Source organism: Oncorhynchus keta, chromosome 27, assembly GCF_023373465.1.
Source record: "Oncorhynchus keta strain PuntledgeMale-10-30-2019 chromosome 27, Oket_V2, whole genome shotgun sequence".
NCBI lineage: Eukaryota > Metazoa > Chordata > Actinopteri > Salmoniformes > Salmonidae > Oncorhynchus > Oncorhynchus keta.
Window position 1 is genome coordinate 47024034 of NC_068447.1, and position 18890 is coordinate 47042923.

General features: G+C 47.6%; 1 protein-coding gene across 1 annotated transcript in view; it reads left to right on the forward strand.

Annotated features, from left to right (window-relative positions):
- The window catches only part of plch2a (phospholipase C, eta 2a), a 192219-nt gene that overhangs the window by 98496 nt on the left and 74833 nt on the right, over positions 1 to 18890 (forward strand). Inside the window, exon 3 of the mRNA XM_035739474.2 lies at positions 17786 to 17932. Coding sequence (XP_035595367.1) covers positions 17786 to 17932 — 147 coding nt within the window. The remainder of the gene's footprint in view (positions 1 to 17785; positions 17933 to 18890) is intronic.

Consider the following 18890-nt stretch of genomic DNA (forward strand, 5'->3'; position numbering starts at 1 on the left):
GCGAGCGAGAGTGAGGGCGAGCGAGAGTGAGGGCGAGCGAGAGTGAGGGCGAGCGAGAGAGAGGGCGAGCGAGAGTGAGGGCGAGGGCGAGAGTGAGGGCAAGAGAGGGAGGGCGAGAGGGAGAGAGAGGGCGAGTGAGAGAGGGCGAGCGAGAGTGAGGGAGGGCGAGCGGGAGAGGGCGAGCGAGAGAGAGAGGGCGAGCGAGAGAGAGAGGGCGAGCGAGAGAGGGAGAGCGAGAGAGGGCGAGCGAGAGTGAGGGAGGACGAGATAGAGGGAGAGGGCGAGAGGGAGTGCAAGAGAGAGGGGTAGAGTGAGGGTGAGCGAGAGTGGGAGAGGGCAAGAGAAAGGGCGAGAGAGAGAGGGCGAGCGAGAGTGAGGGTGAGCGAGAGTGGGAGAGGGCAAGAGAAAGGACAAGAGAGAGAGGGCGAGAGCGAGAGGGCGAGAGGGCGAGAGGGCGAGAGGGCGAGAGCGAGAGAGCGAGAGGGCGAGAGAGAGAGGGCGAGAGAGTGCGGGAGAGAGAGTGAGCGAGAGAGGGCGAGAGTGAGGGCGAGCGAGAGAGGGCGAGCGAGAGAAAGGGTGAGCTAGAGAGGGCGAGAGAGAGAGGGCGGGAGAGAAAGGGTGAGCGAGAGAGGGCGGGAGAGAAAGGGTGAGCGAGAGAGAGCGAGAGAGAGAGGACGAGAGGGAGAGAGAGGGCGAGCGACAGTGAGGGCGAGCGACAGTGAGGGCGAGCGACAGTGAGGGCGAGCGACAGTGAGGGCGAGCGACAGTGAGGGCGAGCGACAGTGAGGGCAAGCGAGAGAGAGGGCGAGTGAGGGCGAGCGAGACAGGGCGACAGAGAGGGTGAGTGAGGGCGAGAGAGAGAGAGAGGGCGAGAGAGAGAGAGGGCGAGCGAGAGAGGGAGAGGGCGTACGAGAGAAGATGAGAGCGTGAGAGAGGGCGAGAGAGAGGGCGAGCGCGAGAGAGAGAGGGTGGGCGAGCGATAGAGAGAGGGCGAGTGAGGGAGGACGAGATATGGAGAGGGCAAGAGAGAGAGGGCGAGAGAGAGAGGGAGAGGGCAAGAGAGAGAGGGCGAGCGAGAGGGAGAGGGCAAGAGAGAGAGGGCGAGAGAGAGAGGGCGAGCGAGAGGGAGAGGGCAAGAGAGAGAGGGCGAGAGAGAGAGGGCGATCGAGAGTGCAAGAGAGAGAGGGCGAGCGAGAGTGCAAGAGAGAGAGGGCGAGCGAGAGTGAGGGTAAGCGAGAGTGGGAGAGGGCAAGAGAAAGGACAAGAGAGAGGGCGAGCGAGAGAGAGAGGGCGAGCGAGAGTGCAAGAGAGAGAGGGCGAGCGAGAGTGCAAGAGAGAGGGGGCGAGCGAGAGTGAGGGTGAGCGAGAGTGGGAGAGGGCAAGAGAAAGGACAAGAGAGAGAGGGCGAGCGAGAGGGAGAGGGCAAGAGAGAGCGGGCGAGAGAGAGAGGGCGAGCGAGAGAGAGAGGGCGAGCGAGAGAGAGAGGGCGAGCGAGAGAGAGTGCAAGAGAGAGAGAGCGAGCGAGAGTGCAAGAGAGAGGGGGCGAGCGAGAGTGAGGGTGAGCGAGAGTGGGAGAGGGCAAGAGAGAGGGCGAGAGAGAGAGGGCGAGAGAGAGAGCGAGAGAGAGAGGGCGAGAGCGAGAGGGCGAGAGAGAGAGGGCGAGAGCGAGAGGGCGAGAGAGAGAGGGCGAGCGAGAGGGCGAGCGAGAGGGCGAGCGAGAGAGGGCGAGAGAAAGGGTGAGCGAGAGAGGGTGAGCGAGAGTGAGGGCGAGCGAGAGTGAGGGCGAGCGACAGTGAGGGCGAGAGAGGGCGAGCGAGAGAGGGCGGGAGTAAAGGGTGAGCGAGAGAGGGCGAGAGAGAGAGGGCGGGAGAGAAAGGGTGAGCGAGAGAGGGCGAGAGAGAGAGGGCGGGAGAGAAAGGGTGAGCGAGAGAGGGCGAGAGAGAGAGGACGAGAGGGAGAGAGAGGGCGAGCGACAGTGAGGGCGAGCGAGAGAGGGCGGGAGTAAAGGGTGAGCGAGAGAGGGCGAGAGAGAGAGGGCGGGAGAGAAAGGGTGAGCGAGAGAGGGCGAGAGAGAGAGGGCGGGAGAGAAAGGGTGAGCGAGAGAGGGCGAGAGAGAGAGGACGAGAGGGAGAGAGAGGGCGAGCGACAGTGAGGGCGAGCGAGAGTGAGGGCAAGCGAGAGAGAGGGCGAGTGAGGGAGAGAGAGAGGGCGAGAGGGCGAGAGAGAGAGAGGGCGAGAGAGAGAGGGCGGGAGAGAAAGGGTGAGCGAGAGAGGGCGAGAGAGAGAGGGCGGGAGAGAAAGGGTGAGCGAGAGAGGGCGAGAGAGAGAGGACGAGAGGGAGAGAGAGGGCGAGCGACAGTGAGGGCGAGCGAGAGTGAGGGCAAGCGAGAGAGAGGGCGAGTGAGGGCGAGAGAGAGGGGGCGAGCGAGAGAGAGAGGGCGAGCGAGAGAGAGAGGGCGAGCGAGAGAGAGAGGGCGAGCGAGAGAGAGAGGGCGAGCGAGAGAGAGAGGGCGAGCGAGAGAGAGAGGGCAGAGAGAGAGAGGGCGAGCGAGAGAGGGAGAGGGCGTGAGAGAGAGGGCGAGCGAGAGAGGGAGAGGGCGTGCGAGAGAGAGGGCGAGCGAGAGAGAGGGCGAGCGAGAGAGAGGGCGAGCGAGAGAGAGAGAGATCCATTCACAACTCAGCCTATCAATCTGTCCACATAGTTTAACACATTAAATATATGATCCCACTGAGTAACATTTATTTTTTGCATAGTGTAGCCTATTCAAGTACAAGTACAATAAACCACGGTCTGTTTTTAAAGACATGTTGCATCCTAACCAGGGTCATATTCATTAGGCAACAAACGGAATACAACGGACTGAAACAGGGAGGGACTACCTGAACTTGTCCAATAAGAAACTCACATTTTTGTTTTCCGTTGCAACAAATCACTATGTTTTGCTATGTCCTTTGCAATAGTAAATACAGCCCAGTACTCCCTCCCCACAAATGTAAGAATGCAGCCCACAGCTATAACGCCACTGTCTTAACTGAAACAATTCAACATCACAATAATTCTATTGACAGGCTGCGTTCTTTACGACTCATTGATATCTCACTGTCATTCTCCACACCACCTTGCCAAGTCCAACCTACTTGATATCGGGGGGAGTACACATGTGTATTGCGGCAGTTTAAACTCCTCTGCCTTAAAATATATTTGAGTTTCTTTTTTCACCAGGTGCGCGCGCGCCTCTTTTGTTTGTTTTGGGCGGCACTCGCGAAACTTGTTTCATCGAAAAGACACAGTATAACGGCGAGCGTGTGTTGAGGTCACACAGGGAGTCTTTTAGTTGGAGCATCATGAGCCTCTTCTGGAACAGCTGATGCTGATGTCAGTGTTTCTCAATCACAGAAGCCCTCCTGGGAATGCACGACGTTTTGATAACCCGCCTGATCCACTGAATCAAGGTGGATGGTGATCTGACACGTTGAATCAGATCTGGTCGTGCTGGGCTAAAACCAAAAATTATGTAACCCATCAAGTCATGTTAAGATCTGGTTACAGGCGACGATCTGTCTGTAGAAAAGGAAGCATGGAAAGGAAGCTGTTCTGAGGCTCTTGGAACACAAGCTGAAGCTAGTACTGTGTGAACAAGCTGGATACTGCTGTTGTGCTAGCCTTGGTGCTGAAATGCCCCGTTCGGTCAGGCCTACTATAGTCCATCCAGGCTGTGAGTGTGCCTATACAATACTACAGCAGAGATTGGATCTCTATATCAGCCCAAATTACCGCCAGAATCCAGTTGCGGTCGAAGCTAATAAAACAGGTCAAACAGAATTTCCCTTTAAATCTCGTTCTCAAGCCAATAAGCTAGTTTCAAGTTGTCTGGTGAGCTGCCTTTTTTGTGGGGATCAATTGTAACTTGTGTTATTTACATTGGATAAAAGTATAGAAAATGGTATATCATACACTACAGTTGAGGAACAATGGGAAAGTAATTCTGCTTCAAAGGTTGATACATTTGTAACCCCACTTTTGAGAAAATGTCCCTTGAATGTTTTGGTACACCTATTGGAGAGCTCTTCTTTGTTTACACCCATTCAGCATCGTTCACACCCTCTTAAGCCTTAACCCCACCCATCTCTTTAAGGATTCACAGGATTCACACTCTAAACAGAGTGAGTAAGGTAGTAGCAAACAACCAAGACTTTCAAGAGTAAAAGTGGTGAAAGTAGTAGCAAAAATACACATATCTAGTCCTTGGCCTACAGTGCATTCAGAAAGTACATTCAGATCCCTTGTCTTTTCACACATTTTGTTACATTACAGCCGTATTCTAAAATTGAGTAAATAGCTTTTTCCCCTAATTAATTTACACACAATACCCCATAATGACAAGGCAAAAACAGATTTGTATACATTTTTTGCAAATATATAAATATATAAAAATCCGGAAATATCACATTTACATACGTTTTCAGACCCTTTACTCAGTACTTTGTTGAAGCACCTTTGGCAGCAATTACAGCCTCGAATCTTCTTGGGTATGACGCTACAAGCTTGGCACACCTATATTTGGGGAGTTTCTCCCATTTTTCTCTGCAGATCCTCTCAAGCTCTGTCAGGTTGAATGGGGAGCGTCGCTGCACAGCTATTTTCAGGACTCTCCAGAGATGTTCGATTGGGTTCAAGGCTGGGCCACTTAAGGACTTTCAGAGACTTGTCCCAAAGCCACCCCTGCATTGTCTTGGCTGTGTGCTTAGGGTCATTGTCCTATTGAAAGGTGAACCTTCGCCCCAGTCTGAGGTCCTGAGCGCTCTGGAGCAGGTTTTCGTCAAGGATCTCTCTCCGTACTTTGCTCCGTTCATCTTTCCCTCGATCCTAACTACTCTCCCAATCCATGCTGCTGAAAAACATCCCCAGATCATGATGCTGCCACCACCATGCTTCAAAGTAGGGATGGTGCCAAGTTTCCTCCAGACGTGATGCTTGGCATTCAGGCCAAAGAGTTCAATCTTGGTTTCAACAGACCACATAATCTTGTTTTTCATGGTCTGAGAGTCTTTAGGTGCCTTTTGGCAAGCTCCAAGCAGCTGTCATGTGCCTTTTACTGAGGAGTGGCTTCCGTCTGGCCACTCTACCATAAAGGCCTGATTGGTGGAGTGCTGGATAGATGGTTGTCCATCTGGAAGGTTATCCCATCTCCACAGAGGATCTCTGGAGCTCTATCAGAGTGACCATCAAGGCCCTTCTCCCCCAATTGCTCATTTTGGATGGGTGGCCAGCTCTCGGTAGAGTCTTGGTGATTCCATACTTCTTCCATTTAAGAATGATGGAGGACACTGTGTTCTTGGGAACCTTCAAAGTGTATTTGTCACATGCATAGGAAACAACATTTATAAACAGTGCAGTGGAATGGTTACTTGCATAGTAGCAATATAGAAAGTGTCCAGATACATATTGTATAAATACTTTACATGATATGATTCTTACCCAGACACACTTGTCTTGATTGATGGGTCATGTGAAAGAAATGCTATAACCACCCCACAGTCACATCTAGCTATGTGGATGGGTCACTATTGTCTAGACATGTACACATGTTCATGAAATACAATAGATGGCCGAAATCACCCCCAGATACACCTGGCTAACTTGATGGGTCATGTAATCATTTAGCGAAGTTCAGTCTTTTGTTTAGACATGTACTGTAGGTAGCTAGCTAGTTAGCTAGCTAAACAATTAACCTAATGGTGATTTCAAGACAACTGCAAACTTGGAAAAATACTAGTGAAATCATGACATCAGTGATCTTCAGGCCGGAAAGTCTGGGCTCTAGAAAGAGGCCAGAGTTCCTGAGTTGGATGGCTGTTCAGAACGATTTTTCCCAGTTGGTGCTAGTTTTTTTTCCAGAGTTCCCAGTTCTTTTGAATGCACTGAAGTCGGAAGTTGGAGCTGTCCGAGGTCCCAGTTGTTTTGAACACAGCAATAATCCCAACCAAAACTACTAGAAATTCAAACTGATTGGCATAGCTAGCCACAATGCATGAATCTGCAGGTAGCTAAAACTAACCAACTAGGTTCAATGTTAGCTAGCTATCTAACATTAGGCTATAACTAGCAATGCAAATGGATTTCTTAGATACAAATAATATTACTTCACAGATCATACACGTAATGTTAGTTAGCCATGTTATTGACAGAAGCATGCTACATGGCAGACCAATCTGAAGTCATCTTTCGGCATGTCCGACCCATCCATTATCTCAGCCAATCGTGGCTAGCGGGAAGGTTCTTGTCTTTTTCCATGGCCAAACCAACTTGGCTCGTAATTTAACCATTTTATTAGTATTTACAGATTGTCATACAAGTTTGTTATTAAAGCACATGAAAGTTCACGTTTCAGAAGGCATTTCTGCCCCAAAAATAAAAGCTTACGTTAAAATGGCTCTCCTGTGAAGTAGTGACGTGTGACATACGCCTAGTTTCTTGAAATGAGTCACAAATTTAAACGTACTTTACCGGTTGTCTGTGCCGTTGGTCCTTTTAGTGGGAGGAAGTGCAGATAGGGTAACCACAGGAAAGTGTTAAGTTCTGTTGCCTGTTTTTTCCATCTCCTGATGCATTTCACGTGATGTACAGTCTGTAAACAATAGCCGAATGTAGCCGACCGTTGTCGACCGAAGCGTTTTCCCTCACGATCAGCTGGAAATTCTTGTGAAATTTTCCAGCTGATTGTGTGGGACAATGTTTGGTCTGTGCTTCATTTAAGCTTGGCCATTGTTGACACATTGTGCAAGTCGTTTGCAAAGTGCATCCGCACTGAAAATACAAACTGGAAATACAAACAGACATACAGACCAGCGTACTGAAAGTCTGGTTAATGACACTACTCTGTGGATATTTTGTGGATATTACCTCCTACATAAGGTCAAAATCAGCAGACAGCAGGTAAAGTACATTCAAATGAAGTTTATTCAACAGTCTGACTTGTGATGGGACTGTGAGAGGACTCTTGTCCTATCGGATTCGTAGTTTAAATATTTTTTTTTTTACATTGTCGAGATTTGTGAAAGTGATATTTCAGATAAATGATATTCTGATTAATATATGGCAAGGGAATGACTTAGCGATACTGGACGATACTGCTGCTATATCGAGAGCGAATTCATGAGAACATGTCCTCAATTCCCCATGTAGGATGAGATGTTAATGTGTGTGCGTTATAAGCTATTCAATTCCATAATCTTAAAATGGCTCTGTCACTGACTGGCATGAACCAAGGATCTCTGCCAGCAGAAACCCCCCCCCCCACCCCCCCCCCCCCCCACTTGTAACCACCCAAATTAAAATTGCATTGGACTGCTAGCTGAGGATTTAACGGAGGCATTTTGATTACAAAACAACACTTCAATATTCAACTTGTCTTCTGTTTCTTAATTCTAACTAAGAAGGACTGTGGGATTTCTTATATAACAATGGAAGAGGATTCCAACTCTGTCTCTATTTTTACAGTGAAGGTGTGACATTATTGCAGTGTTTGCTTTGTCAGATTTAAGGCTTTGCACCCCCTCTTTCACCCTCCCACTTGATTTTGCAGCGCTTAAGTCGTTTTATATGCACCTCTGCCAAAGACACACTAGTAGCTAATCATATATTCGTACACCTATATCAGCAGGCCATTCAATTAGCCAAAATGGAGTGTTTGTATGTATTCAAACTGGACCCAGATTATACAGGTGGTCAGAATAGAGAGGGAGATCATTTTTCCTCTCCATGGAACATAACTGGAGATTGAGGTCTCTCAAACTTTCCCCTCGGCCGGGGAAATCGAGTTTGTGTGCACAGACTTGTGTGTGTCGTCATTTTGATACCTTCTGGTAGCCCCACAGGAGACACTTTCAGGCATGAAAAAAAAACGTATTAATTGGTGAGAAGGAAAAACAAGACTTCTCAGTGCGTTTCTCTGTGTCTCTCTCTCTTTCTCGCCACACGTTAAGTAAATCCCCCCGACCTGGATTAGAGATTCCGAAGGATTTACGCTCCCGACTGACACTGAGAGGCAGCCTTTTGAATTCTAGCTGAAGAAAGAAGAGAAAGGATATATGATACAGGCGCACCTCGTTGTCAACTGAGATGGAGGGATATTGAAGAGAAGGCGAGCTGAGAGAAGAGAAGAAGAGAAGGTCGTTTGCTGTGGTGAGCAGCGCCAGATTATTGACTAACTGTTGACAGCATTTGGAGAGGAGGATTTTCTTCTCGCTCTCCCACCAAGAGAACTGCCTACTGAAAAGGCTAGATCTGAAAGAATGCTTTGGAAAGGAGCCATCAGCAGATATTGTGATTACTAACTCTCAGCAGTCTACCAAGGACTTTGTACACTAATCAGCTCTAACGAGGACAGAAGAAGCATCCTTCCAAATCGAATCCAAAAAATATCCCCCTTTGACCTCAGTCATACGTTAAGATGTCCATATCGCATTTGCATTGGCTTTGCCAGCCAGAGGGAAAACAGACCTAACTCGACCTGAGCAAACGTAGCCGGGGCATTCAATCTCCTTTTCGCAATTGAGAGAAGCAGACAGGGAACCGGCGGCGTGCACCCACAATCCTTCAGACATGAGCGCCTCGGTGATGACAAGTGGCCTTTTTCCCATGTCCTTTCCCGTGTCCTCTGCGCTGATGCGGTACGCGGAGGCTGCCCAGGAGCCATGCCCTACCACGGACCAGGCCCCCATCCACAGGGACGAGAAGGTGAAAGAGAAGAAGAAAGAGGGAGAGAGTGTTGTGTATAAGAGCCAGCAGCAGGCCTCCCTATCCTGCCTGGTGGAGGAGTTCTTCTGTATTGGCAGCAGAATTGTGTCCTCCTCCATGTGGAGGCTGGGAGACATGGGTAAGGATGGATGGATGGATGGCATTTGGACTAGGTTAAAGATTGACCATTACAATAACTAGTGTTCTGGAGTACATTTGTTGTTGAAACGGAATGGGTGTGTGTGTGTGTGTGTGTGTGTGTGTGTGTGTGTGTGTGTGTGTGTGTGTGTGTGTGTGTGTGTGTGTGTGTGTGTGTGTGTGTGTGTGTGTGTGTGTGTGTGTGTGTGTGTGTGTGTGTGTGTGTGTTGTAGGAACAGTACATTTGTTACGTAGCTCTGGTGAGACATGGTACTAGGTACTGTTCTACCGGATGACTGGAGTGGGACTGTGTGTCCAATGACCTATTGGTCTGCTGCTTTTTACATCAGTGACACAGACACCTTCACTGCAGAAACATCTGTCTATAGGTGTATGTGTGTGCACGCTTGTGTGTGTGGGTGTGTGACATATGGACTCCAGACAATCCCCTAAAGCTTAGCCTAGTGCTCTGACCGAGTGAGTGAAGGACAACGTGACTCCGCCCCTTTGGCTCTCCTGGCCCACTTCTTCTACCCAGACTGTACTCCCACTGATGCGCTGGACGACCAGGTCATACCATCACTGTGGTTGCACCCGGCACTTCTGCCACTGCTTGTTTTAGCAGCATTAAGGTTGACACCAACTTACCTCATCCTCAGCTGCCTCCTGGCAGATTATGTGTCCATCACCCGTCTTCTATTTTAACCATGTTAACCAGTTGTAAAGCCCTCACACGATGGGTAGGAGTCTGAAGAGTGTAGTTATGAATCAAGGTCATGGGGTAATGTGTTTTACTAAAATCATGTTGAGAGTCAACACAAAAAGTTAGGAGATGGAATGGGAATTTTGTCTGGGTAATTGTTTTATTGTTGTTGACGGTCAGGGTAATTACTTTGATTCGTTTTCAAGCAAGCATTTGTTTTTGGTCTGATTCTTGTCATTAATTGCATTTGTTGAATTCCAGTAGGTTGTTCTCAAAAGAAACAAGCAAACCACTTTAGTGTGTTTCAATCAGACCTTTTGGGGCGAAGTGATTTCTCTCATTCAGAGATGTAATTGTTTCCCTTTATTAGCTGACACGTTGTTACACACAAGTGATTCTGACGTTCTCTCGTAATTACACTCAATTACAGGAAAAGTCCAAATAAGTGTGAATTTAGGTTTGACCTTGTAGACATGCCGAGGATAATGCCATTATAATTGATGTATTTATTTTCAGTAGCTCTCAAATGTCATTTTGTTGTTGGTCATATCTCCCATGACTGGCATCTGTATCCAGCAGGCTAGTCAAGCACAGTAATGACACACAATACACACAATACACAGTAATGACACACAATACACACAATACACAGTAATGACACACAATACTGCATTTCTTATGACTATTTTATCCTGCTGGACTGTCTTATTGTCTATATGTTCTTTTGCATCTCCCCATACTGTGTAACCCTGAGCATGTTTCCATGGCAACGGCTCTGGACCCAATATAAAGAGTTAGTTTGAAGTGGCCAGTCTCTGGGCAAACATTGAGATTTCCCTCCAGCTGTTAGAAGAAGTCTTTGCTTACAGTACTACTGCAGCGTTTCTTTGCCACGCTGTGTCTGCTTATCACTACAAATGAGTGTCTCACATCAGGCCAAACCTTTATTCATGATACAATTCTCAGTCCTTTCCCGAGGGACCATTTTTTTTTTTTTAGGGGTGCATATTTTTTTTCTACCCACCTGAATCATTGAGCTCTTGATCAGTGGAATCAGGTTTTGCTGCTGGGCTAAAACATAAACGTAGACCCGCTTGTGTGATCCCAAGGGGAATTGATCGAGAAACACTGCACTACACACACACACACATGACTGGAACACTTTAAAAAAAAAAATGTTCCTTCTCTAATTTCTTCTTAGAAAACATACTAGTTCTTCTGTGCAGTGTAGTTATATTACGAAGAGTTTCCTACAGATTCCTTGAAGTTGAGTCTTCTTGACAATGTGTATCTGCCCCAGTTTGACCAGTTGGTCCCTAATTGCTCCATTAGCAGCAATTCAAACAGCTGCAACTTCCGAGAGCAGCAGTTTATCCCTGAGAGAGGGAAAGTCCAACATGCACTAGCCTGGTGCCTAATTGAGTGTCCTTTGATTAGTTGCGCTTCCATGGGCTGTGAATAGCCTTGAAGCTTCCAACGTATTGACAAAATACCTTGGAAAATATGCCATATTTATTTCCCCGTTCCACAATATCAGGGTTGGGGGTCATCGACATTCCAGTGAAATGTGTTGAATACAATTGAGTTGCATTCCCATGGAGACATTCCATGTCCATGTTAACAAACAGGAAGTGACCCCAGCCCTGTAGAATGATGTGGTGTTCTGTACAGGTCACAGGAGACTGTAGATGACCCAACGACCCATTAGTGCACATTCCATCTCCCCCAGTTTAGACTGCAGATATCCATCATTTCATATCGTAACTCTTTGACACAATCCTCTCTCCCATCTACCTTCCTTTGTCTCCCCTTTCATCCCTCTCCTTTTCACCTCGTCACCTTTTGTCTGCTGTACGCACCATGCAATCAGCACTCGGCCCACTTTAAACAGAGTTTCGTTAGACTAGATTTGATTCGATTGTCGCTGTAGTGAAATCCATTAGCCTACCCCACTCCCAACACACACACACACACACACTCACTCACAGTTGAGTAGATTCCTGGAGGATCTGTCTGTCCGTATCATGGACTATGAAGAGTTAAGATGAAGGCTGGGTATAAGGGATAGATGCAGTCAGTGATAGTATTGCGTTTTAGGGGGTTGTGATGGTTCTGTAGCAGATGTTGGTCTTCACCACCTACCGTATTATATCTGGGGTGGCTCTTCACAGATTTGGAGCTGAAGAGGCAGGCGGACAGTTTAGTTTTTGGCACAGTTCAGGGACGGGGGAACACAAACTATATAATACAAAATACTGAGCTACATTGTATGCCAAAACATTTAGGGGGGGGGATCAATTATTTTATACTAATACAATTGCTCATAGAAATCTATTTTGTTTAACAAGTCATTTAAAAAAAATAGGCGTCAAAATGATCCCCCGTTTTCAATACTCCAGCACCCTCCCGCTGCGAGGATAAGGACACTGAGCCCTTTTCTTAAATGATTCATGAGATTGGGTGGGATCTTTGACCATTCCTCCATACAGAACCCTTCCAGATCCTTGAAATCCTTAGTATGCACTTATGTACTGCCCTCTTCCATTCAAACCACAGGTTTTCAATGGTGTTGAAGTCCGGATACTGAGATGGCCATTGCGATATGTTGATTTTGTGGTCAATTAATCATTTCTTTGTAGATTTTGACAAAGGGTTCCAAAATGGTTATTCGGCTGTCCCCATAGGAGAACCCTTTTTGGTACTGTGGAAAGGGTTCTACCTGGAACCAAAAGGGGTTCTTCAAAGGGTTTTCCTATGGGGACAGACGAAGAACCCTTTAGGTTCTAGATTGCACAATATTTTCTAAGAGTGTACTTGTTAAACAAAATGTATTTCTCTGAGCAATTGTATAAAATAATATAATTTCCCATTTTTTGCACACAATATAGCTCTGTATTTAAATTGATTTATTTGATACAGTCATTGTTGCTCATCTTTATAAAGGCTGTCAATATTTTCGGACCCTACTGTAAATATACTGTATAAATAATGTACTGCGTCTCTATGCCACAATAATGTAATGTTTCAACATCTATGCCCAATCCATAGAAATATAATTACTAGAATAGGCATTCCCATTCAAGTCAATGAGTGGGTGATGGGTGGTCTATTTATATTGCTTATTAAACAGCCTGAGAATAAAATGAACACTAATGAGCTGGACTGTGCAAAGCCCGGCGTGTTTTACTGATGTTGTTGGGCTGAGCATTGCGACAGTATGTCCAGGCCTATTTGGAATGAGTACAGTTACAGTATGCATCAGCTCTTATTGTCTCTGGTGCACAATATTCACAATGTTTATTCCCTGCATAGCGACTCACTCAACACCTATTTTCAAGGGAATGAGATGAATAAACATTATTGATCCCTAGAGGGAGAGACTGGGTTTTTACTGGCAGCAGACAGACTGGGACAATACAGACACACCAGCATGCGTCAGAACATCTATGGAGATTCTCCTTTACTGTCCTCCTCCGTGACCTGGAAACCGATAAGTGGTAGAGTGATCAAGGAAAGTGTCAAGTCGTTATTAGGCGAATGGAAGAGTGTCCGTCCCTCTTCAATACCCACCTTCCATCGAGGATAGCCATGTGTATTTGAGTTTTGATATGTGTCACTCCCCCTGTTTTTTTGTCAGAGGGAAAAAGCACGCGCACATTTTAAGAACATTACGCAACACACAACGATATACCATGATATTTGGCATTCTTACTGAAATAAAACAAACTTTTGAATGTATATTTTCTGACAGAAAAAAGACAGTGTATTGCCTAGACAGGTTTCACGCATGTTCAGTAGCTTGTTGTTGTTGGCACTACAGTCATACTCCATGTTCAGTAGCTTGTTATTGTTGGCACTACAGTCAGACTCCATGTTCAGTAGCTTGTTGTTGTTGGCACTACAGTCAGACTCCATGTTCAGTAGCTTGTTGTTGTTGGCACTACAGTCAGACTCCATGTTCAGTAGCTTGTTGTTGTTGGCACTACAGTCAGACTCCATGTTCAGTAGCTTGTTGTTGTTGGCACTACAGTCAGACTCCATGTTCAGTAGCTTGTTGTTGTTGGCACTACAGTCAGACTCCATGTTCTGTAGCTTGTTGTTGTTGGCACTACAGTCAGACTCCATGTTCAGTAGCTTGTTGTTGTTGGCACTACAGTCAGACTCCATGTTCAGTAGCTTGTTATTGTTGGCACTACAGTCAGACTCCATGTTCAGTAGCTTGTTGTTGTTGGCACTACAGTCAGACTCCATGTTCAGTAGCTTGTTGTTGTTGGCACTACAGTCAGACTCCATGTTCAGTAGCTTGTTATTGTTGGCACTACAGTCAGACTCCATGTTCAGTAGCTTGTTGTTGTTGGCACTACAGTCAGACTCCATGTTCAGTAGCTTGTTGTTGTTGGCACTACAGTCAGACTCCATGTTCAGTAGCTTGTTGTTGTTGGCACTACAGTCAGACTCCATGTACTGTAGCTTGTTGTTGTTGGCACTACAGTCAGACTCCATGTTCAGTAGCTTGTTGTTGTTGGCACTACAGTCAGACTCCATGTTCAGTAGCTTGTTGTTGTTGGCACTACAGTCAGACTCCATGTTCAGTAGCTTGTTGTTGTTGGCACTACAGTCAGACTCCATGTTCAGTAGCTTGTTGTTGTTGGCACTACAGTCAGACTCCATGTTCAGTAGCTTGTTGTTGTTGGCACTACAGTCAGACTCCATGTTCAGTAGCTTGTTGTTGTTGGCACTACAGTCAGACTCCATGTTCAGTAGCTTGTTATTGTTGGCACTACAGTCAGACTCCATGTTCAGTAGCTTGTTATTGTTGGCACTACAGTCAGACTCCATGTTCAGTAGCTTGTTATTGTTGGCACTACAGTCAGACTCCATGTTCAGTAGCTTGTTATTGTTGGCACTACAGTCAGACTCCATGTTCAGTAGCTTGTTGTTGTTGGCACTACAGTCAGACTCCATGTTCAGTAGCTTGTTATTGTTGGCACTACAGTCAGACTCCATGTAAAGTAGCTTGTTATTGTTGGCACTACAGTCAGACTCCATGTTCAGTAGCTTGTTATTGTTGGCACTACAGTCAGACTCCATGTTCAGTAGCTTGTTATTGTTGGCACTACAGTCAGACTCCATGTTCAGTAGCTTGTTATTGTTGGCACTACAGTCAGACTCCATGTTCAGTAGCTTGTTATTGTTGGCACTGCAGTCAGACTCCATGTTCAGTAGCTTGTTGTTGTTGGTCCTATAAGAGCTCTTTGTCACTTCCCACGAGCTGGGTTGTGACAAAAACTCACACTCATTCTTATGTTTAATAAATGTATCATATAGCAGCAGACTTACAATGATGGCAAAAAACAACATTTGCGAGTGTGCTGAACCTGGTGCTAGAGGGGTACGCAGCTGGAGGTTGAATGTTTGAAGGGGTACGGGACTAGGGGGTTCAGCTGGAGGTTGGAGGTTGAATGTTTGAATGGGTACGGAGCTGGAGGTTGAATGTTTGAAGGGGTACGGAGCTGGAGGTTGAATGTTTGAAGGGGTAGGGGACTATAAAACGTTTGGGAACCACTGGCCTGGAGGAAATTGACACAGGCCGTTTGGGGTTCGGGACTGCATGGAATTAACCAGGGCCTCTGGGCCAATTCTCACTATTGACCAATGAAAGCCCAGGGAAGCCAAAACAATGGCAATCTATCTGTCACTGGGATGTCTGTACTACTTTAGTCTAACATAGCAGGCGTAAAAGAAATGCCTGAGCGGAGTTCCCACCGGAACTTAAGTCAAAGATGACTGTATTCCTGAATGCATCCGGTTGTTGGTAACTCCGCTAAGGGTGGTACTACGTAAGCACCACACATAATGTTTAAGGAGATGTTTATGATAATAATCATAATGGTATTATATATTAGTCGAACATGATTCATTCATAGGATGTTATTGACACCTGACAGTTGAGAATCTGGCATTGGAGACTTCAGCCTTAGCCCAGGGTTGTGTAGGGCTAACAGTGGCACTGGACAAGCTAAATAGGGATGCCATTACCTGGGCTATCTGTGGAAGAGCTGTCAAACTGAAACCAAAATAATGACCTGAATGACCGAAATCGTGCCCTAAATGTGGTAGCGATATTTTGGTGCCGCTCTGTTTTACCCATTTTCCTCTTGAGGTATGTTTGGTGCTGTGTGAGAAGTGCTCTCGTCTCAGCACCAGTGTTTAATAATCTCTTCTGTACAAACCAAATGGATTCGGGTAGCTAACAATAGCTAACCATTTTTCTTCTTCCACACTAACACAGTGTAAAATAGGTGTCTGGTTCAGGGGATAAAAAAAAAGAAAGGAAATTGCTTGGCTCTGCCTTCTCCCCCTTTATCTTCCCTTCCCTCCCTCTCTCTGCCTCCCACTCTCTCTCTCTCTCCCTACCCCACTCTCTTGCCCCCTCCCTCTCTCTCTCCCTACCCCTCTCTCTTGCCCCCTCCCTCTCTCCATGTCCCCTTCTCTCCCAATTCCCTTCCTCTCTCCCTTCCTTTCCTCCTCTCCCTCTCCCCCCTTTCTCCCCCATTTCGCTCTCCCTCCCCCCTTTCTCCCCCATTTCGCTCTCTCTCCCCCCTCTTTGTTTCTCTCTCCACCCGTCTCTCCCCCTTATTCCCCTCTCACTCTCTACCCCCTCTCCTCTCACTCTCACTCCCTCTCCCTCTCTACCCCCTCTCCTCTCTCTCACTCTCTCCCCCTCTCACTCTCTACCCCCTCTCACTCTCTCTCACTCTCTCCCCCTCTCACTCTCTACCCCTCTCCTCTCACTCTCTCTCCTCTCCCCCTCTCACTCTCTACCCCCTCTCCTCTCACTCTCTCTCTCTCTCCCCCTCTCACTCTCTACCCCTCTCCTCTCACTCTCTCTCCCCTCTCACTCTCTCTCCCTCTCACTCTCTCCCCCTCTCTCTCCCTCCTCTCTCACTCTCTCCCCCTCTCTCTCTCTCCCCCTCTCTCTCTCTCCCTCTCTCTCTCTCCCCCTCTCTCTCTCTACCCCCTCTCCTCTCACTCTCTCCCCTCTCTCTCTCTCCCCTCTCTCTCTCCCCCTCTCCTCTCTCTCTCCCCTCTCTCTCCTCTCCCTCTACTCTCTCTCCCTCTCTCACTCTCTCTCCTCTCTCTCTCTCCCCCTCTCACTCTCTCCCCTCTCTCTCTCTCCCCTCTCACTCTCTCCCCCTCCCTCTCACTCTCTCTCCTCTCTCTCTCCCTCCTCTCACTCTCTCCCCTCTCTCTCTCCCCCTCCTCACTCTCTCCCCCTCTCACTCTCTCCCCTCTCACTCTCTACCCCCTCTCCTCTCACTCTCTCTCCCTCTCACTCTCTCTCCCCCTCTCCTCCCCTCACTCTCCCCCTCCCTCTCACTCTCACTCCCCTCTCCTCTCACCCCTCTCTCCCCTCTCACTCTCTCCCCCTCTCACTCTCTACCCCTCTCCTCTCACTCTCTCTCCCTCTCACTCTCTCCCCCTCTCTCTCTCCCCCTCTCACTCTCTCCTCTCTCTCTCTCTCACTCTCTCCTCTCACTCTCTCCCCTCTCACTCTCTCCCCTCTCTCTCTCCCCCTCTCACTCTCTCCCCCTCTCTCTCTCTCTCTCCCTCTCCCTCTCTCCCTCTCACTCTCTCTCCCTCTCACTCTCTCCTCTCTCTCTCTCTCTCTCTCCTCTCTCTCTCTCTCTCTCCCTCTCACTCTCTCCTCCTCTCTCTCCTCTCACTCTCACTCTCCTCTCACTCTCACTCTCTCTCTCTCTCTCTCACTCTCTCTCTCTCTCTCCCCCTCTCACTCTCTCCCCCTCACTCTCTCCCCCTCTCACTCTCTCCCCCTCTCTCTCTCTCCCCTCTCACTCTCTCCCCCCTCTCTCTCTCTCTCCCCCCCATTTCTCTCTCTCCCCCTCTCCTCTCACTCTCTCTCTCTCTCCCTCTAAGTAAAACACAGGCTGCTGTGAAAGCCATATCCAATGCAGTATGTGTGAGCGCGACCTTGTGTGAGTAAATGGTAAATAAATGTTTATCTGCCTTGAGCTCCAGACTGAAATGAATGAATGAATTGGTGCTTGAAAACAACACCTACGCTCACTCCAATGCAATACACACAGCCTCCCTCATTATCCCAGACATAATCACTCGAATACAAACACTCTCTCACTCTTACACTCACACTAACTTCACGCTTTCTGTGTTTCCCTCTCCAGTGGAGAAATGCATGAGCTCCATGCAGACAGGGACCCAGATGGTGAAGCTGCGCGGCGGCTCCAAGGGACTGGTGCGCTACTTCTACCTGGACCAACACAAGTCCTGCATCCGCTGGCGGCCTTCTCGCAAGAACGAGAAGGCCAAGAGTGAGTAGTTTTACTATTTTACTTCATGACTGAATGATTGGCTGACCTGCTTAGACCTGGAATTAACAGGAGTTAAGTCTTTGTAGCCACACAGTCTGTTTTAATAATTTGAATTACAAAGCCAAGAGTTAGTCTCTTTAACTTTACGACTGAGTGACTGGCCCTCATCCAGTGTCTCACGTTTTGATTCCCTACTTCTGTATTAACCTGGATGTAAACAGGAGTTAAGGCCCAGATCCAATCAGATCAAGCGTTAAGCCGGAGGTGTAACTGCTTTAGAGCTGTCAAATCGGTGAGTGGCTGCTTGTGTGGTCATTATCACGAAGCCACACCCATCCCACTCGCTTTAGAAGTTCCGAATGAGAAAGGCTATATAAACATGATGACACTCGCGTTCAAAATCAATAAAAACATCATACGGATTTATATCGGATTTATATCCAATGGAAATGTCGTTGATAGGTATAACACCGGAAGCTCCAATGCAGTTACAACTCTGACACCTCCGACATCGCCTCAATAAAAATGATGAAACTGATGTGCGGTTGTCGGTTATTGCGGGTTAACTGATTGAATCTAGACTCGTGTCTATAGCTCCACGATTAGTTTCATAGTACATATTAGTACATATAACATGTTTGCGTGAATGTCCCTTTAGTCTGTCTTACATCAACAATCAGCACTTCCATCTCTCCCACTAAGCTTATTACCGTAGACCCAAACAGGAATCATTGAGGATTCACCTCAAAATTGTTTGTGTAGAAACAAAATGGCCCCGTCTCACAGGAGGCACCAGGCTCAGTTTCCTGCCGCTCGCTTCGTAGCCTCCAGCCCAGCTCCACCACCGCCATGGGAGTTAATAAGCTTCTTAAGTAGCCTCAATTATTCATCGGCTTTAATCTTCCAGACCAGCGTCTCTTGATTCAACACATTGAGCCAGGGAAGGCAGAACGCAGGG